Here is a 22,060-nt window from a genome sequence, read left to right as displayed (position 1 = left end):
GTGTCTTTGAACTAATTCACGGATTAATTATGGATCACTACATGATGTCTCTTTTACACAAAAGACTGACATCCTCTTAAGAATCTAATCGCCAACATAATAATAATTGCTAACTAAAAACAAACTTATGTTATCTCCGTCTCAAAATCTGTCTTAACCTCCTAAATAAGATCTTGAGTTATATTGCCATGCACGACTTAGAAACAAACTTATGGAAAATCAAGGTTGCGGGTGCGTCAATTTTTTTATCCAGTCTTGTAAGTAGTGGTAATTTGTGTGTTGGATATCTTTACGTGTTTCAGGTGTAGCCTCGGAGGGGTTAAAAATAATTAGAATTTAATATTTTATCGAAGAAATGCAAATTAATTGTTTGATAAGGCAACTACTTGCTTGATAATCTGAACGACAATGAGTCTCGAATTTACATATCTTTGCTCCTTTGCCACATTGGTTCCTGTTCAACAAAAGTGGCCTTCAAGAGGTGAGATGACAAGCGTATAACGGAAATATGTTACACTAAAAATATATTTCTAACAAGGGGTGAACTCTGCTGGTGAAAATGGCACCGGTTATGTTCCATGACACGATGACCACTTGTGCATCTTGTGGGAACTCATTGTGTCAGTGTTTCCATCTGAGTTATATAATTTATGTGATTTGGCCGTTTGTATCTTCAACATGGATCAAGTTATACTCTTTTATGGTTGTATCATCTCGATTCGACTATAAGAATAGCTAAACCTTGTTGTTAAAAAATGTATGATTGTGTGATGCATTCGTGCTAGCTCGGTCTTGGGCCTATGCGCGATGTTCACATTTTATTTCTTTTTTCATTTAATGCTCTAAACAATGTTGCTATTGTGGCATTTTTTCACATGAGCTTCGCCTCACCCTTATGCAAAAATATAAATGTTGTGCTCAACTCTCTCTCTCTCTCTCTCATGAGCATTTTCTACGCATATCTCAATTGTTAGATCGGATGGTTCTTTATGGTGACTTAGAAATAGTTATTTCTCAGATGACTCAGAAATAAAAAAAATAAAAAAATAACCATGGATATAGTTTGAGGCCACACTTTATAGAAAGCATGTTTTCTAAGTAGAGTTAGTATGAATTATTTGCTATTTTTTTTCCTTTTTAGGGTTAACGAATCATAAAGTTCTTACAACTCATATGCAAAGAAAAAAGAAAAATAAATGGACGAAAAAAATTGTCGGGGTAACTTGTGAGTGCCACACCTCACTTGAACACACTGCTTGGGATGAGCAGCAAGGTCATATCTGACAACATTGCTCCCTCATGGGACTTGCCGATGACTTTTAAAGTTCACCATCTACCTTAGACACGCCTTTATCCCTTGGCAAATCCCACGACATCTTGAACGATCCTCTGTTGGTGGACATAGGGCTGCCACGATGCCTAAATAGTCGCCCACCACCACCGCCACGAACTTGGATGAAGTCGACACATGCATGAACACCTACAATATAGGGTAGAGATTTATCTCCTCCACATCGTGGCACCACTCCATTTGGCTCCATGTTGAGAAGACCACTACCCCTAAATGATCATGAGCTATAAAATCCACAATAGCTTGACTTGTAGCGAAGAAAAAAGGTACATCAAGGATAAGTTTGATCCAATGCACATCCGGCAGCCGCCATCCACACACATTCTCCGAACCAACTCCTCCTTGATCGCTGATAAAATCCAGTGGTTCAATGCCCTCATGCCCTCTGGGTGCCTTACCTTTTGTATGTTGTTGGGCTTCACCATGGCAGGTTGGAGGGCGTCAATGTAGTTCAACAAACTATATATTTTTAGTTTCCCTATAAGATGATGACATGTTCAGATTGAGTTCACAAAAATAGCAAATGTGCAAATTGGGTTGACGGAGAAGATTGAGGAAGATGTCAAATGGGCTACCAAAGTAGATGGTTGATTTCAGTTGACTACATTAGCAACCTATATTCAAAAAACTTTCTTCTCATTTTAGAGAAACGTTATTAGGAAAAAGTTATCAATGCACATCAAGCTATCCCTGGAATTTTTGTTCAACTTAAACAGTGAACCGTAAGATATTCAAATGTACCTATTTGTTTTCACAAGGATGTGTACGATCATAGCATTTTTCAATTACTTACAACATAAAGTTCATGGAAGCTAGTATTCAAGTACTAATTTTCAGAGGAAAAAAACTCCTTTTGAATTTAGGGTGTTAAGCGAAATTGATGATATCAGTGATTTGTTCTGATCCTGTAATAACATTGGCGACTATTGTGCATTTTTTTCTTGGTCTAAATTGATGAAACCAACCTCAAACTTTGGAGTTGATTAATTGGTCAAGCTCGACCTTAACAACACCAAAGTGGCTCCCTAGCCATCATCATTAACCCTAGTGGAAACTCTAGGTGATAGTCGGGGTAAAGGAAAATGAGGTGAGGAGTATGGTATATACGTTAATAAAGACATTCAACATGGATTTTCTATGTATCTTTGTTTGCAAATGTCCCTTATGTGTGTACATTAGCATAATCATCCATTGAGTTATAGGACGGGTGCATCATAAGTAAGTAGATGCCATGATGGATAATGCGTTCATGTGACATATATTTGATTAGCATCTTGTAGACATGGATAATAGTATCTACTAGTTGGAATTGGTTCTTAAACACTTTCTATAGTTTTTGTTTTTTACTACGAGTTGAACTCGCACATTTTTAGTTATGTCCATTGAATCAAATGATTCAACTCCACCTCAAAGATAATGCGACATCACAAAAAACATGTGACTGGTGGTGAATGGATTAGTAGATGGCATGGACACCATTGTCATTCCAGAGTTCAAAGCATCAGTTTGATAATGCATGAGCATAAGATTTAGGATAATAGTTTATTGTAGTATTATATTTTATGTTACAAATAATACACACGATTGCTCTCTTCTCTATGGTTGGCAATATTGCTTGTGGTGAAATCGCGGTGCTCAGCTACTTTGAAGAAAAAATATATCTAAATTTCATGCATAGTTCACAACTAAGAGTTTTATGTCTAGAATTACCACAAATAATAGGAAGGATGTTTCAGTTTGGTCGTTAACAAGGTTGTGTTCTTTTACTATACATGGGATACGGGATGAAGGACGGAAAGAGATGGTACTGCTTAAAGTGAAACTTGCAGCTATGGTGCGAGTAAATTTGGTCTTTTGTGGGTTGGGATTCACATCTTCGTTGTGTTTTATCTTTTTGTCCAACCAATTTGTTTATATTTCTTTTGAAGTTGAGCGCATGTATTTTAGATGCACTTATATCCGAGCGTAGTGGAGCATGTTGTACCATCTAGTATCATGAATAGCGGTAGTTAAAGCTGCTCTTTTATAATCTAGAATATAGCAACAAAAAAAGATACTCATAAATCAGTTACTCAACTTTAGTATGTTAACATGTATTGCACCCACATGTACACGAGTAATAGCAATTCACATCACGAACAACTTAGCTAAATATGAAAATCCGCAGGGCTGGATTATATGAAAATCCTAAGTATGCCTAATCGAGCATTGATTTGGAGTAAGCTTGGTCATATTCAAGTATGAAAATCCTAAGTATGCCTAATCGAGCATTGTTTTGGAGTAAGGTCGGTCATATCATAACAACAAATTTGAATATTGACGCCGAGGTACTCCAAAAGCCGTGGAGGATGAGGGGACCAAATTACTCATGTACCTATACCACTTCGTCATAAAACAATTCCCAATGACTTTCAAGCCTATAGAACTAATTCATATACACAATGATCTCCACTTTTTTATTATATAGTTGGCATCCATTCACCGTCACTGCAGTTACTGATGCTAAGAGGTTCAAAAGGGACCTATGTTTATATGCATGGCATTGTTTCCATGATGATGTTTCATTGTGTGGTATTTATCCACTTGTGCTGGTGCGTGCTTGTTCAATTTCAGCACATGTAGCATAATACTTTTTTTAAATTTTTTACCAACACCGACTTTTTTTGAGATAATACCTTATATTCAAATCACAAAATAATACAAAGTCCTTGACCCGTACAAGCACACCCTACACACACAAAGAACATGAAAAATGAAGAGCACCCTAACAACCAATAAAATACGAAGATCTCCGGAGCTCCGTGTCATTATCCCTGAACCTTGCGAGAAGACCATGCCACACAAGAATATGCAACCAGACCCAACCAGGTCATCATATTCAACCATGGCATAATCACCGCCATGCTAGTCCCCTTTTTCTTTGCCCTGACGCCGAAAAGACAGGGACACACATGTGCATCCAGCACGCTTGCACTGGCCTTCACCATCTGTGGCTTTGAGTATCGCTATCATGTGCCCCTTCCGGGTGGAAGAGAGCTAGGATCCAGTTCCGACGCCGCGGCCAGGTCAACTGCCTAGGCAAAGCAGGACATTTTTCCAGCAACATCACAAAGAAAGAGAGAAAACAACGGTAGAAAAAACACACTCACGAGAAGGAAGAAAAATCTCCGTCTCCACACAATTACCGCCCATCCGAGGACCGAACCGCCAAGTGTCGGTCGACATTCAAACAATGTAGCCTACGACCTCAACGATATCCGGAGATCCCCGCCCCTGTTGGCTCCAAGATGAAGGCAAGAGCCCCACCTAACCGTGAACATAGTTCGAGAAAATTTATTCAGACATCGTTTCCCTCACCCCCTAAGCCTAATGAGAACCCACCCGATGCACAACTTTAAGGTTCCCCACCCTCCCGCCGTCGAAGGGGCCGACAGAGGGAGAGGGAACTTGCGGTGACGCCGACGACACTCAAAGGGAACGCGGTCGCCTTCTTTCGCCTGTGTGCGAGATCGATCTTTCCGGAAATTACGAGACGCGTCTTGAATAGACCAGATCAGTAAAATTTCCCTACTAGTACCTTTGAAGTGCTCATATGAAATGACGAAACTGCCCCAGACTATGGCATCAAATTAACTGCTCAGACCCACACCGAACTCCACTGGCTCCCTAGGCCATCGCCAAACCCTACCACAAACCCCGCCGAGCGAGCATTACGCCGCCGCCGCCATGCTCCGCCTCCAAAAGCGGTTCCTCTCTCTCCTCCGTGACGGCGGCGCCTCCCCTCTCCCCACCTCCCCCCTCACCTCCCTCCACCGCCACCTCTGCGCCACCGCCACCGCCACCGCCACCGCGACCACCTCCACCGAGTCCCCTTTCTCCGTCCAGGATTACCTCGTCAACACCTGCGGCCTCACCCGGGCGCAATCCCTCAAGGCGTCCAGGTCCATCTCCCATCTCAGGTCCCCCTCCAACCCCGATGCCGTCCGCGCCTTCCTCTCGGGCCTCGGCCTCTCCAGCTCCGACATCGCCGCCGTCGTCGCCGCCGACCCGAAGTTCCTCTGCTCCAAGGTGGACGGGACCCTCGCCCCCCGCGTCGCCAAGCTCCGCGATCTCGGGCTATCCCCTTCCAAGATCGCGCGCCTCGTCTTGATCGGCGCCCCCGCGTTGCGCTCCTGCGACGTCGCCAGCAGGCTTCAGTTCTGGATCCCATTGTTCGGCTCCTTCGACGAGTTGGTCAATGCCGTGTCGAGGGGAGCTCTGGGAGGTGGTGCCCTCCTAAGGCGTGACATTGACACAGTGGTCAAGCCCAACGTCGAGCTACTTCTGCGCTGCGGGTTAAAAATCCCCCATCTCGCCAAGACTGGCCTCAGTGGGACGTGGGTGATCGTCTGCAGCCCAGAAAAGCTCCAGGTACTGGTCGCACGCGCAGATGAGCTCGGGGTACCACGCGGCTCAGGCCAATTCATGTATGCGCTCACCACCGTCTCCTGCGTGACCCAAGAGAAGCTTGCTGCAAGAATGGAGTTACTGAAGAAGACCCTCGGCTGCTCTGATGACATGCTGAAGATTGCGGTCGTCAAGCACCCAAGCCTCCTAAGATCATCTGAGGACAACCTGCGCAGCACGGTAGAGTTCCTGATCAACAAGGTTGGTCTTGAGCCAGAGTACATCGTGCGCAGGCCCGCGCTGATCACTTACAGCCTGAAGACGAGGCATGTGCCTCGGTATATTGTCATGAAGATACTGCAGGGCAAGGGACTTCTGAGTTCTGACTATTGCTCAGTGATTGCTGCGAGCGAGAGGTACTTCAATTCAAGGTTTATCGACTCTTACAAGGAGAGTGTTCCTGAGCTTGCAGATGTGTATGCCGCGGCTCGTGCAGGGAAAATACCTCCTCACCTCCAACCTTGACACATTTTAGGGATATTGAAGGTCAATATATTTCCTCATGGCCGTAGCTATTCACATAGCACTGCTGTTGTCTTTGTATCTTCTTCATTTTAGCATTCTGACTGAAACTGAACTGCCACTAATCTTATTGACCGCCGCGACAAGTTCCGTTTGCTGAAACATATGAAATGGTTAAGATTTTGATTTTGTTGCCATCTCTTACAGTTTTGTTGTTGATATCTATGAAGCAAGTGAATTAGACGAAATTGTGGTATAACATCATGAAATTAAATGTTGTATTCGCTGTTTGGCGCTGAAAATCGATGGCTCTCGGCAAACGCCGTGAATCTGTATGTTGCTCACTAGATAGCATTGCGACTGTTTATTGGGTATAAAACTTTTTTGTGAAATTTGGGAGGTTGAGAGGGAGGGAGGGAAATGAATGTGGTGCCTTTGACTTTTTCTTTGATTTTGCCGCACAAAACTTGGTTGATCTGATCAGGATTCGTGAGGAATTAGAACTTTGAGCAAGGTATAGGGCGTCACCGGAGCTTCTGGGTTGGGGTCCTCTGCCGTCCACACCATCAGCATTACCACCAAAGGTGTAGTTCTGAACTTCCTCCATTGGAAACTTTGTGAATCCCCGTTCGGTTCCGAAAATATTGTTGAGCATGTCTCTGCTCATGTGCAAACCTGAGAACATCATGGTGTACCTGCTGCACATCAAGAAGAGAGAGCTGCATCGTTGTCTTGTATGGTATATATCCTGTACTGAGAAGATTGTTCTGTCTAGAGGACTTAGTTCCTGTGGATTTTTGCTCGCCTGAAGCTCCTAGTCATTCTCAAGCCGGAGTATATTGCACACAGGTTCGTCGATTTCAGTCGATATATGGGTATGTTTCTTCCAGCCAAGCTGTAGCAACTATGACAGGATATATCCACACGCGTCAGCCAAAGCCCAAGCATGGTTCCTCTGATTGCTGATTACACGTCTAGCTCCTTTGGTTTCTCTTTGGTTTGAGCTGAAGCCCTGTGGTTGCTCTGCCTGCCGTTTTGTTGGTTCTGTGTGGTTTCAGCAGCTCATTTGCCTGATGTTCTGAAGACTTGTGCATACCTGGGGTGCACCAGAGGCCCAAACGGCAAGTGCCCCTGTATGCTCCAATGCTAGCCTTAAAATGAAAATTTTGCCATAATAATCCACGCCGTGGTTTCCATGCGGCATCGTCACCCAAAAGAAAAATTTCAGCGTTGTCTTTCCAAAAAAAAAAGAACGACATATGTATTTCAGAATTTGCTGTAGGAGGATATCACATGGATCCTTGGCGCAATGGTAGCGCGTCTGACTCCAGATCAGAAGGTTGCGTGTTCGATTCACGTAGGGTTCAAAATCCCGAACAAATATCCGTTTCTTTTTTTCTTTTCTTGTATTATAATTTAAATCCTAGGCTATGTGTTAAAAATGTTAATTATAGCAACACATTACATCGGATCCTTGGCGCAATGGTAGCGCGTCTGACTCCAGATCAGAAGGTTGCGTGTTCGATTCACGTAGGGTTCAATCCCGAACAAATATCCGATACATTTTTATTTATTTTTTGTCCAACAAATGAGTGCGATTGTACGGCAATAGCCAAAGATCAGGTTTGGCTAAGCGTTTTTTCTGGTCCAAGAAATGAGTGCGACGTAGGTGCTGGGTAATAGCCAAAGACCAGGTTTGGCTAAGCAGAATGCTACTCATGACTCTATTTATATTTGTACTTTGAAAATGACTCATATTTATTATAAAATCTCATGGGAACTACAAAGCATCACAAACATAAAATAATATTAAGGTTAATGAATCAACGAAAGACCATTGTTATTGTCAGAACAAATCGTCGACACATTGTTGTCATCATTCTCATACTGAAACCGGCCTGACCTTATTGATGACAGTCAAAAAATCTTTTTGCACGTGTCCCAAAGGACCATCCACGAAGCCATGAATAGTCATATTTAGTTAAAAACATGCGCAACACTTTTTATTTTGTTTCAATGCAGACATAGAAGAAAGTGCATCACAAATCTCCATAAAAATTGTGTGTCCATGGATGGTGTGATTGATATGGTCGTCCATGAACAGATTGGGCAAAGGTTATCGTCCGCGTAGCATCACTCTCTGTAGTCTGAATGCTCGATGATGCTAGCTATTAAAGCAAAATAAAAAAAAAACTTCTACCAATGAGAAAAAAAATGCTCCTATTACCTTTTCCGAGAAACTGCCGTCCTATTCATCTTCAATCATAACAGTACAATGAACATCATAAAAAAATGGAAATTACATTCATAGTCATAGACCACCTAGCGACGACTACAAACACTGAAGCGAGCCGAAGACGCGCCGCCGTCATCGCCCCTCCCTCGTCAGAGCCGGACACAACTTGTTGTAGCAGATAGTCGGAAAGTCGTCGTGCTAAGCCCTCATAAGACCAACGCACCAGAACAGCAACCGTCGCCGATGAGAAAAAGCTCAGATCGAAAAGATCCAACCTGAAGACATATGAACAAAGACTGGATCCAAACAGACCCATCAAAGATAACCACCGACTAAATCCACGAAATTCGCCGAAGACACACCTTCACAAGCCCTCCAATGATGCTAAACACCATAATATAAATGTGTTTTCTTTTACATATTCCCGCCGTCCCAAAAAATCTGTGTTAGATTCGTGTAGATACGAACGTGTCTAGACACGTTTTAGCGTTAAATTCATTCGTATCTAGAGCTTTTTGGATAGAGTTGACGCTTATGCTTAAAATCAAGCCACCATCCCCTAATTGTCATCCTTTAAAAATAATTTTTTTGGATAGAGTTGACGCTCACGCTTAAAATCAAGCCACCATCCCCTAATTTTCATCCTAAAAAAAGATAAAAATTCCTCAAAAAGTCTTCCCCCCCCCCCCCAAAACAAAACCAGACCCCGTTCTAGCACGACCGCAACACAGAGAGTATCCGTGGGGCGTCCGTGGGCCGCCACGCCACGCCCACGGTCAAAGCCCCCGCCCGGTCCACAGACTGCTGCGTCGACCGACCCACGTGGTCAGAAGCGTCCGCCCGGGCAGCCTTTTCCGCTTTTCTTTCCTTCCCCCCTCCGCCTCGGCTCGGCTCGTCAGTTTCCGGTGTTCCCGCTTCCTACACACACCCGCACAGCCCCCCTCCCCCGGGTCTCCTCTCCACCGCCGCTGCCCATTTCCGTTTCCATTCCCGTCTCCCCCTCCTCTCGCCCCAGTCAAAATCCACCTCCTCTCGCTCTCCACGCCACCGCTAAACCCCCGCTCACGCCGCCCGCTCCCTCCCTCCCTCCTCGCCTCGCCTCGCCCGGCCGCTCAATCTCCTCCGTCCTCGCTTAGTCTCGGCAGCAATTAATACCCGTCGCCGTCTTCGTCGGCCCGAGATCTCCAGGGCTCAGGTTCGCATCCGCTTCCCCCGTTTTTTCCGCTGTCGTGTCCTGAGATTTTGTTCGCCGTGCGGTTCGAATCGGCGATGAATCCAGCGAGGGGTTATGCCCCCGGCCGGTTCCCTGCTCGCGCCCGCCGCGGTTCGGCGGGAGGTTTCTCTAGGGTTTATCGCATAGCGATGTCGGGGGCTGGGAGTGGGATCTCGTGGCGCTTCATCCGCGAGCTGGGTCCGGTTGGTTATGCGCCGATTGGTTGTTTTGGTTCAGTGTGTTCATCCGGTTTGTGGGCGGTGAGGTGAGGTGCGGGTTTATTGTCGGAAATGCAAACACCGCGACCGTGCGTTTCCGCGTGCGATTAACCCGGGGGTTTGTCTCGCGTAAGATCTCACTCAACCTGTAAATGCGTTTGAGTGCGCACATGCCTAGCACCGTGCATATGGCCAGAGGTTTGGTGATTGCGCGGATTAGTACTGGCTAATGACAGCTTTGCCATGCCAGATTGATAATGTTGATGTACTGGTGCTTGGTTGGCCCCGTGGTTTATTGGATGCAACGTGTTTGCATTTGGGGCGTCAATCAGTCAGGTACTATTTGCCCAGGCTTCATGGTTCGTCGTCCTGCGGGCAGAGCATTTGTGGATGCTGCTTCTGATTGCCGATCGCGTGCATATCTAGCAGTTCATCATGCACAACAGAGGCTTTTCACTGTGCACCCTTCGATTCAGTATCCGTTTCTTGAGATAGCGAGTGACAAATCTGTATCAATGCATATTTACCCTATCTAGTTCGTTTATGCCATTATAAAAGTCTAAAAGCTTTCACCTCCATACCCATATGAGTTGCTGATTGGTACTAATCATGCCATGCGATTCTTTTTGTAGCTAAATGAATAAAGAAATGCCCTCTATGCAAATTTAACTTGCATAACAGTTCATTCCATTCTGACATATGTGTCGTGTTGGTCGACATATGACAAATGCGAGCATTCCCTCACTGCATGAAATTTTCGTCATATGGTAGAGATCACTGTGCCACATGTCTTTGATATTCTCCTTTATTTGGCTTGTTAATTGAAGAATATCCAGCAGAATTTTATTTCCATCCATTCCATGCCATTTTTAGTTTGCAAGTTTACAGTACCTTGCATGCACAAGCTTCTTACTTAAGGCTATTTTTGCAGATTGGTAAGCTTTCCTCGCGACATGGAGGATGGGGACAAGGATGTGATAAAAACTTCTGTCAGTGAAGAGTCCCCTAATCCTGGAGAAAAGGATGTGATAAAAACTTCTGTCAGTGAAGAGTCCCCTAATCCTGGAGAAAAGGATGTGGTAAAAACTTCTGTCAGTGAAGAGTCCCCTAATACTGGAGAAAAGGGTGAAGATGAAGGGGATTTGTCAAGGAAAACAGAAATATTGAGCGTAAAAGAAACAGTAAATTCAACGAGTGAGAATTCAAGCGATGAGGTAAAAGGGCAGTTCCATGGGAGAGATAACCCAGAAAAGGATCTCAATGAGCAGATGGATAAAAGCAGAAGCCCTGATGCCATGAAACCTGTAGATTCAGACCAGACTGTGAAAGAGATTCTTGAAGAAGAAAAATCTGAAGAGCCAGTTTTTGATGGAACTGAGATTCCTGAAATGGAACCAATGAGGCGTTCTTCTGATCAATCTGTGGAGCTTGATTCAAAAGCTCAGCAAGGGTCTGTGATCAATGAAAGAGCTGCTGCAATCGGGAATTTTGTTAAGGAAAAGGGAGCCATTGTAGTGTCAACATTTATACGCCGCCTATCTGGCAGAAAGGATGAGAATGATCTTCCTGTTGAAGTTGACAAGAATGATGTTTCAGCAAGTGGCAATGGTGAGAAGACCATCTCAGATTCTGAAATTAAGCCAAAAGAGGTACAGAAGAAATCCGAGGAAAGAAGCACATGGAATCCACTGAACTTGATTAAAGTTGGAGGAGATATTGTTACTTCTACAACTGGGGAAGCTGGGGATGCAAATGTGCCTGGTTTGACAGAGCAACCAATAGCAAAAGGAAGGATTATCGTATACACAAAACTGGGATGTGAAGATTGCAAAATGGTTCGGTTGTTCATGCATCAGCAAAGGCTCAAGTATGTTGAGATTAACATTGATATATTCCCTAGTAGGAAGTTGGAGTTGGAAAAGAATACTGGGTCATCCATAGTACCCAAAGTGTATTTCAATGACCTGCTGATTGGAGGCTTAACTGAATTGAAGAAAATGGAGGAGTCTGGCATACTCAATGAGAAAACTGGTGCTCTTTTCAATGATGAGCCCTCCTCTGCTGCTCCTTTGCCTCCTTTACCCGGAGAAGATGACGAATCTGGATGTGGGAAGATGGATGAGTTGGCAACCATCGTCAGAAAAATGAGAGAGTCGATTACACCGAAGGATAGGTTTTACAAAATGAGAAGATTTAGTAACTGCTTTCCTGGCAGTGAGGCTGTGGATTTTATATCAGAAGATCAGTATTTGGAGAGAGATGAGGTAAAATGTTTACTATTGACAATTTTTTGAGCCATGCTATATATAGTACTTCCATGTGGATTTTAAACAACACGACTCTTGGTTTTGTCTGACTTTTGAGGCTATTTTAATTTAGGTATATATGGCAAGTTTGCATTATTTATAGCAGATCTTTGGAAAGGATTTCACATTTAGGAAAGCGCACATCTGTTTTGTATGTTCCCTACTGTACTGTTACCTTCCTTAACATTTTGTGGATACATATTATCCATGCAGGCAGTGGAATTTGGAAGAAAGCTTGCAAGCAAACACTTCTTTCGTCATGTTCTAGAGTAAGCTCTTGAAATGATCTTACGATATTATTCTTATTTCTATTATTTATGTCTCCGTTGGTTGGAATATTTGGAGGTTATTATTATTAATACACTGCTTGTATTGCAGTGAAAATGTCTTTGAAGATGGAAATCAGCCTTACCGTTTCCTAGATCATGATCCCGTTATTATGACACAGTGTTACAACATCCCTAGGGGCATCATTGATGTTGCACCAAAACCCATGGCGGAAATCGCATCAAGGTTGAGAAAGTTGTCTTGTGCCATTTTCGAGGCTTATGTATCTGAAGATGGTAGGCATGTTGACTACAGAAGCATCCAGGGTTGTGAGGAATTTAAAAGGTTAGCACATGTACATACTTAAGTATATGCAAAAGACATGGAACTGCATAATCCATGTATAATTTATGTGCAGATACTAAAATGAATTGCTTGTTCTGACTACTTCTGATAATCTTTTAGTCGATACATATGTTCAAGTTCATAATTTGATCAGTAAACTCCAATTTTCTACCTGAGTATATCTCTATATATTTTATGTTGTGTGTTATAAATTTATAGTAGCACGTGCTGTAAGTAGACTGATAATTGATAACCTGGTTCTCATCTCTTGATTGCCCTAATGCCATAGGTGATCGGTACACTTATCTGAAGCTCATATTCCTTGCACAGGTATATTAGAACAACTGAGGAGCTTCAGAGGGTGGAAACTAGTGACCTGTCACGTGAAGAAAAGCTTGCTTTCTTCATAAATCTGTACAATATGATGGCTATCCATGCGTTAGTGACATGTGGTCATCCTGCTGGACCATTGGACAGGAAAAAGTTCTTTGGAGACTTTAAGTATGTCATTGGTGGATGTGCCTATTCACTGTCAGCTATTGAAAATGGCATTCTGCGTGCCAACCAAAGGCCACCATACAATCTTGTGAAACCTTTCGGACAGAAAGACCAAAGATCCAAGGTGAACAAAGCAGATCCACTCCGAAAAAGGGGAACCTATATGTTTCTGTTTACTAAAAATCTGTCCTGTCATGAACTCTTGATGATACCTGGACTCATGTTCCTTGTCTTGAAGCTTTCGTGTTATATACTTTTATTATATCAGTTATGCTTCTTTAAGTACTCCCCCCGTTCCCTAATATAAGACCTTTTAGCTATTTCAAAATATTGACTACATACATACTAAAATGAGTGAACATACATTCTAAAATGTGTTTGGATACATACGAATCAAGAAAAAGCTAAAATGTCTTATAGTAGGGAATGGAGGGAGTATATGCATGCAGCAAAGCACATATTCAGTAAGATGTGTTCCAACAATTAAACTCGTGAATGTGTTTTTCTTGTTTAGACTCTAGGGTATACAATCTATCCGTGGTTCTTCATAGAAAGGGCAGCTTAAAGGAAACATGCTTGATCTGTGTTGGTGCCTGTAAAAATTGCCAAACATTAGTGTGGTGGAGATTATTTCAAACTTGCCTATTGCGTGCAAGAAATAAACTCAACTTATCTTGACCTACTATTTCAAACAAATAACATGGGTCTCTTTTCTCATAAATGCATGTTGATATAATTTAATATCCGGTGCAGCATAATATCGGTTTGCATGTGTGCAAGGGTACATGTGAGTGAGTATTATCTAGCACAGTGCGTACTAGTGTATGGTCGAAGTCCTTTTACATCAGATGGCATATACCGGTCATATAGAAGGCAGAACTAGTTCTATGGATGTTCCTTTTTTTTCCGGAAGAAATGATTGAAACTTACCTAGTATGTTGGGCCTAGGGCGTAATCAGTTCCCGGAAATCCGAAGGAATATAGAAGGCAAGGCCTACTGTGTTTCCATTATATGTTTACCTGTTTTCTATGGTTCTAGAAAGTCAGATTGAAGATATGTGAAAACCTTTTTGAAAAGGTCGTCTATGCAATAAAGGGCTGCCAAGGGAAGGCAAAACGACTATATATAGAAACTGGGCGCCAGCTGATCTGCATTGTACCACTTGTTTTAGCGCACTGGGATCCCATAACTGTACCTACTTGCCAAATCAGCCACATAATGCACACAACCGTTAGCATGCTATAGCAGCACTACGATATTAGTGTGACGTCCTATTTAAAACACCGTCATTTTGAACTACTAAATTCCTTGGTTCTTAAGCAAGCATTACGAGTCGAGCGACTAATCGAAACTAGTCGATAGACTAGTCTATGAGTCGCATTCTGGATGTCGACTAGAAAATTCGGGTAGACTAGTTCGTGGAGGGACTAGTCTGGACTAGTCATGCACTTTGAGTCGTTCGACTCAATTTTTTAATTTTTTTTAGGGATTGGGAGGGAATAAGTGAGCCAGCTGCCCAGCCCGCAACCCGTGGGAGGGAAAATTTGTATTTATCCACTTCTCATGCATTCAGTTTGTATTTATACTGTACTGTGCTACTGCTATGTAGTGTATATACTACAGACTGATACTAGGTTTTAGTAATTGATTACTGCAAGGTTTGTGTTACAGTACCATGTCGACTAGTCCAGCAATAGTCTAGACTAGTCACGATTAGTCTATGAGTCTCAACCTTGGAACGACTCGTCAACTCGTAAACCTTGTTCTTAAGTGATGCTAATTTTTCAGTGATATAAATTCTCACTGCCTTTTTTTCCTTGTTTGTAATTGCAGGTGGCCCTATCATACCCTGAACCTCTTGTTCACTTTGCTTTGGTATGTGGTACCAAATCTGGGCCTGCACTTCGGTGTTACTCGCCGGGAAATATTGATAAAGAGTTAATGGAAGCTGCACGAGATTTCGTAAGGAATGGAGGACTGATTGTTGATCCTGAAGCAAAGGTTGCATCTGCAAGCAAGATCTTACGATGGTAAGACAATAGAATGATTGATATTCTTGCTTTACCAATGTGCTCTTGAGTATTTACCGTTCTTGCTTAGTAGTGTGTGACTGTTCGGTACCAGAATTTGTAGTATAACAATGACAATGCATCTAATAGAGCTATTTACCTGAACATCTAGCACATTGACATGTTCAATAGTACTACTGACTTCAAAAAACAGTTTACTCTAGGTATAAGTTACAGCCCTAGAGCTGCTCGAAACATAAGCTAGATAAGTTTATTGCTAGGTGATCTAGCTTTTTCAGTCTTGTAGTTGGAGACAAAGTAGAATACCAGTCTGATATGGTGCTATTCTTGTGTGTCATAGTGACATAGTCCTCTAATGTTTGCTTGGTTTTTGTTACTTGAATTCGCCCTTGGTTAAGTTGGATATGAATGAATATATGATGAGTAGTGCTTCAAAAAGGGTCAACCAAGCTTGTAGCGCTCTGTGTGGTGCATTAACACTCATGTGGCCTTTTATGATTACTTTGCGTGTAATTTCAACTGGAATATAGCAGGATGCTGATAATTTTTATAGATATGGATTTGTGTGCTTTGCCCTATTAGGGTTATAACTAATGAAGAATAATTAAAATATGCTTAGTGATATCGCTTTATCCAATAATTTGAAGGCCGTAACGGTATGTGAGGTGGTTATGACCCGCATTTAGTCTGTGGTCACTAGAAATACAACTGGAACTGCACAGTGCCCAGCAAATTAAGGGAATGTGGTTTCAATGAGTTCGTTGATGATGTGACATCGGCCATTTATTCTGCGTGAGATAACAACAAATGCATTACCATGTTACTACTTGACAGATTGGCGGATGATCATACATTTGTTACACAGTTATATTGCTAGAGTGCAAGTCCCAAATATTAACTTGGTTAATTTTACCTGATATGCACTGTGATGAAATTATAACAGTGGCAAGAAGTTGAGCATCAGTTACCAAATATTAACTTGGAAACTCATGGTCCAAATGATTTTAAGGTATAAGTACACAGATTTTGGTAAAATGAGATACAGCTCAAAAACTCTTGTTCTGAATTGTTTGCAGGTATAACGCCGACTTCGGTAAGAATGAGACAGAAGTACTGAAGCATGCAGCAAATTATCTGGAGCCTGCAGCGTCGGAGCAATTCTTGGAGCTGCTCGCAAACACTCAACTGAAGGTCTCGTATCAGCCTTATGACTGGAGCTTGAACATCTAGCTGCAGCCAGGATTATACAAACGTTTTTTTCCTTATAGCTAGTATACATGTTGCCCAAAGATTTGTGGAAGAACTACCGGTGTACCCAGTTTCTTTTTTGCGAAGTCAGGTGCACTAAAGAATTTTCATGTATTGTGGATTTGTAGCGAACTGGATGGCCGCCAATCAACCATGTTCCGTTCATTTGACTAAATGGGCGCATGTTGATTATCATATCTCTGTTCCTGGGACTGCTCAATTATTGTTGCCTGCAGATGTTATGTTGCCTTCGGTATTGCTGGCACTCAGTTGTTGCCTGCAGATGTTTTGTTCGCTGATGCCTTGCATTGGCATGTGCGGTGTTTATTATTTTTCCTTCTTTTCGTTTGAGAAAAGATAGATTTACTGTTCAATTTTTTAATGCTTACCCAAGTTGTCATATATTAACAGTTTTATGCATTGTTCAATCTTGCAATGCATTCACTGTTGAGCAATGTAGCTGTCATATATGAACATTTCTGGATTTTGTATAGGTTCTTTGGAGGAGCGATGAGATGTCAGTTCCAGTTCCTTGTTTATTAATCTTTGGAGGTTGCATTTTGTCTTAACCAAATGAGTTCGCCGAACTTCCATGGACTGAATATTGAGTGGTTAGGAAATTCCTTCGACCCAGACGGGCCTCCAGTGTTGCGTAGTGGTTGAAGACTAAAAAAGGTACTACCTGCTACCCACTTTCAACCTTTTCCTAATTCATGACCATTAAAAATGGATAGCCGAAGTAACAAGAAAACTGGCCATGTTATCATCCCTGGCGTCGTCAGCCACCCTGTCACAATTCTTTGCTCAGTCAGATGGTAGCTGGCCGACGTGACGGCCAAACCGACGCCATGGTCGACAGCCCGACCAGTGGCTGCCACCGGCGCGGTCCAGCACAAGCTGACAAGGCAACTGCTCCGAGCACACCACAGCTGCAACTGCAAAGCTACGAGCAGAAGAACCAAAACACACATACAAACTGCCTTCCGTCAGTCCAAACATATTCCCTTTACACTTCTGGACAGAAATCACTTCCCTATTACATATATATAGATATAATATGTAGTGGCAACTTGGGGGAAAAAATCTCGACAAATACTATACGACGAGTATATATATGTAGAAGCAAAAAAAAAAGAAGTGGAACCTCATTTCCGACGTCACTACACAATGTCTACATCTTAAAACAACAGCAAGCATCCCAGCTCTTGACTTCCTGCATACCCGTTACAGCTTACATATGATGTATGGAAGGCCCCCCCGCTGTAACCAAACTTTACTGTCGAGCAGAGATGAAATATATATGGGTGTTAAGTTACCGTCTCTAGGCATTTCATTCAAGAATGGCTTGCAAGAATCAAGTGTTAGGGTGAACTTGCAATCGTTGTGAGCATGGATGGCACCAATATACAGAAATACACAACGCGGGCTGAATCGAAAGCGTCACAATATCGTGCACCCACATCTGTTCTGCTTGGGAGAATTCGAGAGGTGTTTATCTGGAAAGAAAAAGGATGGTGGCACATTAAGATCAGAAACAAATCAGACGGAACTACGATGCTAAAGCAAATTAAACAAATGTGTAAATGCTGGAGTGCAATATGCTTGTCCACATAGTTACCCTTTAAATTAACATCAACATACTCTGGATTATCACAATAAAATGGTTCCATTTACAAGAGATCAGATAGCGGCCGCAATGCGAATAGCATGCAACAACAAGTCATCTAATCGCATTCTGACAATGAGAAAAAAGAGTCGGAAGCATAAACTGCTAGTTTAATTCAATGGCAAAGTTGCTGACAGAACTGAGCATCGGGTAATGGATCAACTAAACGAGGCGAAAACAATGTTACGACCAGCATAGAAAAAATGTACACCTAGAGATATACAGTACAATGTGTGCACTCTTAAGTCTTAATTTTTTAGGAGTAGGACTGTTAGAATGGCAAAAAGGTGGATGCCAACTTCTTCGGACAGACAATAGTCAGAATTCTCATTCAGGTCACACATAATAGAAGTTCAACCCTTCGGATCTTAAACCAAGTGAGGTCATCAAACATATAAAGAGATGGGACTTTGAATAAATAAGAGGGAAATCAAAGCAATACCACTTTTGTCACTTTGGGGAGGGCGTACAACAACATGCATCGTGATCACACCTCCTGGAACTTCTCCTACTGGGACTCGAGACTCGGCAAGAGTTTTGTTATTCTCAAGTATCCTTCCAGCATTGATGAGCTTCACGTCATTGAGAGTTTTTGGAATAATGTCTTTGTCTGTCAAAAACATTGTCAAAAAGGCACTCTTAACACAGATAATGATATATTCCATAAAGCTTCTACAAGACTGAAATGATCAACAGCAGTATTCAGAGAATTTGAAGCACTTGCAAAAGCTGTATACCATTCCCCTGAAAAGAAAAGGGCAAAGCCCTGGAAGTGCAAACTCAAAATATCTCATCACAAGGTAAACTCTCCTTCTGAAGCATGGTCATCGACATGTTATGGACCATTTTGCGGCCTTATCCTCAAAGGACACACTTGCATATGTTGCAAAAGGGAAACATCTATTTCCTTCTCTACTGTGAACATGTCACAGTGATCAATTAATCCATGTTTTCTTAGACACTAAATGAACATGTCGGAGGAAGAACAGAGACAAAACAGGAACAAAAATCACGTTCATGAGGACTTAAACCTGAGTAGTGGGATTGTACATCCACTTCACCCATGCGAGCTAGCTCAGTTCCTATTATTAATCTGTGCAGGCAAATAAGAACTGGAGCTTCCTGCTGCCACTAATTCCTCCTTTCCTTGCCGTCGGGTTTTGAGGAAACTTAACCAAAGGACAATTTCTGCAGAAACAGCTACTGCCTCCGATCCAAATTAGTGTTTCTTGTTTGATTACCAAACAAACAATTAAAAAAGTGTGCATCATAACTAATCTGCCGCTTCGGCTGTTAGTATTTTGGTACTTCCCATGCGCCTACATTACAGTCCAGACTCGTGCTTAAAAACACTCTCCAAATTTACAGTTACGAGCGTAACCCAGCCAGATTTGCCCCTATAAAAGCACTGACTGGACTTCACACCCAGTAGTTCAGAACTGAGACTGGACCACTAAATATCAGGATAGTATCCAAGGACACCAACAGGATAAGAAGGCATACAAACAGCCTCCTCAAATGGTCCTGTCATCCGTCATCACATGTTTCAGCATGCATCGTAAGATACAGAGATCCAAAATTCTTTGGGAGCACTAACGAGTAGCAACAAATGTCATCACCGCAAAAATATGTCCTCTGTCTGCCCGTTTAAGAAAATGCAAGAACTTGTAGATGTACTGACATATCTATTCTCTGCCTGTCAACGTAGTGTTGGCTACTACGGGCAAGGAGACTTCTAAAAGCCTCAGTTAGTTGGAAACCTGGACGCGTGTTACCTAACTGGCCAAAGAACAGAAGAATCACGCAACCCGCGGAGCAACCTGATCAAATCACTGTGTTTTATCGCGAAAGGGAAAGGCGGGGATGGCTCCCAGATCCGGACCGAACCATCTGCACAGGGATTCTCATACCGGATCAAGAAACCGATGGAGAGGACACGAGGGGCGAGACGACCGCGCAAGCAACCGCCCCGAAACACATGGCATCAAAAGCGGAGGCGTGTATATATATGTACGCGGAGGAAAGGGAGGGGGAGGGAGGTCGATCGGCCTCACCCTGCGGCCACCGAGCGAGGACGAACTCCTTGAGCGCGGTGACGGTGGTGGCGGGGTCGTACTTGTTGGGCCCGATGTCCGTGCCGTCGAAGAGGCGGAACTTCACCTCGATCGGCTCCTTCCCGCCGGCCATCTCCCCCGGCCGGATCGCCCCCCGACGCAAGATCCCAACAACCGGCGGCTCAGTGGACGGCGGACGGCAGGGCGGAGGGATTCAGGGGAGGAAAGAAAAGCTGCCGGATTCGGCGCGGCGAGGGCAAGAACCGATGCGGATCCCACGAAGGATAGGATCCGCTTTCTCGTTTTGTTAAGCAAGAATTTAGAATTCTTTCGTGGGGAGCAAAGCGACGAGACGGGCGTCTCGAGGGTAGGGAGGGAGGAAGAGAGGGAGAGAGAGAAGAGGGGAGTGGGATTCCTCGGTGTTTTCGCAGATACGTCCCCCGCGGAAAACTATATTTATCCTCGAGCTGTAGTGGGAAAATAGCTGTCTTCGCCTACCTGCTGCTGAGTGGCGACTATTGTGTGTGTCGACAGCATTTTTAAATAGATTAATAACGCTGCACATACAACAGCTTTTTTTGTTTTGTTTCGAAAAGGGCTGAGACCATATCACAAGCGCTTATAAACACACCCTTAAAGAGAGAGAGAGAAATGTCGTTAAGGACATGTAGTTGAAGCCCACGTAAACCGTTCGAATTTAAATGAATCCACCAGAAGCATAAACTGATCGGATCCTGAAAGATCCATCAAAGACACGGCTTGACACACCCTTCGCCAGCAGAAAGCAGACCCACAGAGTGGTGATAGGATGGGAAAAACATTATTCCTACCCCGGGCAACACCGTCCTAAACCAAAACTGAATATCCATAAAGAAAACCTGGAAAATAACACCCATCTTGTTGTATAATAGATTCGGGTCTGATGTCATGCTCGTCGCCGTGCAAAGCCATGCATCCATGCCCTCTTCTCCGATAATCTAGTCAGGCCGAGCTAGCGATGAAGAGCGTCATGTTGGGTCCATCCAACAGCCGCCGCCTTCACCAACATTGCCATCGCGCACCGCCTGGTGAAGACCGCCGCTCGAGCACCATCTCCTTCGCAGTCGTAACAACACTCTAGCACCTTCACGGCAAGCCGCCCCGATAAGGACCTCGTAGCTAGCGTCGGCGCGGCGAGAGGGGTAGGCGATGGGTGGCAGCTGGGTTTTGTGGTCGGCGACCTTGCCCGTAGCCTTGAGAAAATAATTCACGTACACACATCAATTTATTATAGATATGCATTTTAAAACATCTTTTATTTTTCTACGAAATGTGCACTTTGGGACACTAATCGATAAAAACACATAGCACTTCTTTTGAGGTAGAAAAAACTGGCCATTGTGTTCTTTTAGACAAAGACAAAAAATAGCACTTAGTTTAGTTCATGAACTTGTTTAGCGGGTGCAAATTGGCATAAAATTTGGCCGAGATGAGCTAATTTCGATGACGTGGTATGCCACACAAGCAATTTGCACCAGTGTCACACATATGAGCGGGCGACGGGAACCCGACTTAGTATCACCAACAATTTCTTTTCGCCATGAATAATTTTCCTTTACGGAAAGTTGGGCCAAAAAATAGCTACAACAGCCCCTATAAAAAGCAAAAAAATTAAGGGACCCATATAATCAACCTATTGGTGCAATTACTTGCCCCTTGTGTTTTGGAGATTGTTGTCAG

The 22,060-nt window shown here is 43.3% G+C and overlaps 3 protein-coding genes and 2 non-coding genes across 5 annotated transcripts; 4 read left to right on the top strand and 1 right to left on the bottom strand.

Annotated features, from left to right (window-relative positions):
* Positions 1–4,995: 4,995 nt before the first annotated feature.
* Positions 4,996–6,448, top strand: LOC125520351. The gene has a single exon (XM_048685246.1). The coding sequence runs from the start codon at positions 5,078–5,080 to the stop codon at positions 6,260–6,262; it is 1,185 nt and encodes a 394-aa protein (XP_048541203.1). The 5' UTR covers positions 4,996–5,077; the 3' UTR covers positions 6,263–6,448.
* A 1,106-nt stretch (positions 6,449–7,554) lies between these two features.
* Positions 7,555–7,626, top strand: TRNAW-CCA. Its single transcript has one exon. It is a non-coding gene; the product is annotated as a tRNA-Trp (tRNA).
* A 101-nt stretch (positions 7,627–7,727) lies between these two features.
* On the top strand, positions 7,728–7,799 carry TRNAW-CCA. Its single transcript has one exon. It is a non-coding gene; the product is annotated as a tRNA-Trp (tRNA).
* A 1,589-nt stretch (positions 7,800–9,388) lies between these two features.
* On the top strand, positions 9,389–16,841 carry LOC125523196. The gene is made up of 7 exons (XM_048688247.1): positions 9,389–9,690; positions 10,858–12,190; positions 12,446–12,501; positions 12,611–12,844; positions 13,175–13,466; positions 15,177–15,373; positions 16,450–16,841. Exons 2-7 carry the CDS (start codon positions 10,880–10,882, stop codon positions 16,601–16,603), a joined length of 2,244 nt encoding a protein of 747 aa, XP_048544204.1. The 5' UTR covers positions 9,389–9,690; positions 10,858–10,879; the 3' UTR covers positions 16,604–16,841.
* A 734-nt stretch (positions 16,842–17,575) lies between these two features.
* On the bottom strand, positions 17,576–20,775 carry LOC125523197 (membrane-anchored ubiquitin-fold protein 3-like). The gene is made up of 3 exons (XM_048688248.1): positions 20,342–20,775; positions 18,730–18,897; positions 17,576–18,117 (listed from the first exon to the last, which is right to left on the bottom strand). The coding sequence occupies exons 1-3, from the start codon at positions 20,472–20,474 to the stop codon at positions 18,062–18,064; spliced, it is 357 nt and encodes a 118-aa protein (XP_048544205.1). The 5' UTR covers positions 20,475–20,775; the 3' UTR covers positions 17,576–18,061.
* Positions 20,776–22,060: the final 1,285 nt, after the last annotated feature.

The sequence above is a fragment of the Triticum urartu genome, chromosome 7 (genome assembly GCF_003073215.2).
Source record: "Triticum urartu cultivar G1812 chromosome 7, Tu2.1, whole genome shotgun sequence".
NCBI lineage: Eukaryota > Viridiplantae > Streptophyta > Magnoliopsida > Poales > Poaceae > Triticum > Triticum urartu.
This window is presented reverse-complemented; position numbering and strand designations above follow the sequence as displayed.

Coding starts and splice junctions, on each gene's coding strand:
- LOC125520351 (XM_048685246.1), top strand. CDS start 5,078: ATGCTCCGCCTCCAAAAGCGGTTCCTCTCTCTCCTCCGTGACGGCGGC.
- LOC125523197 (XM_048688248.1), bottom strand. CDS start 20,474: ATGGCCGGCGGGAAGGAGCCGATCGAGGTGAAGTTCCGCCTCTTCGAC. Junction 18,898..20,341: donor CCTCGCTCGGTGGCCGCAGG/GTGAGGCCGATC, acceptor TGTTTTTGACAG/ACAAAGACATTATTCCAAAA. Junction 18,118..18,729: donor TCCCCAAAGTGACAAAAGTG/GTATTGCTTTGA, acceptor TTTTCTTTCCAG/ATAAACACCTCTCGAATTCT.
- LOC125523196 (XM_048688247.1), top strand. CDS start 10,880: ATGGAGGATGGGGACAAGGATGTGATAAAAACTTCTGTCAGTGAAGAG. Junction 12,191..12,445: donor AGTATTTGGAGAGAGATGAG/GTAAAATGTTTA, acceptor TTATCCATGCAG/GCAGTGGAATTTGGAAGAAA. Junction 13,467..15,176: donor AGAAAGACCAAAGATCCAAG/GTGAACAAAGCA, acceptor TTGTAATTGCAG/GTGGCCCTATCATACCCTGA.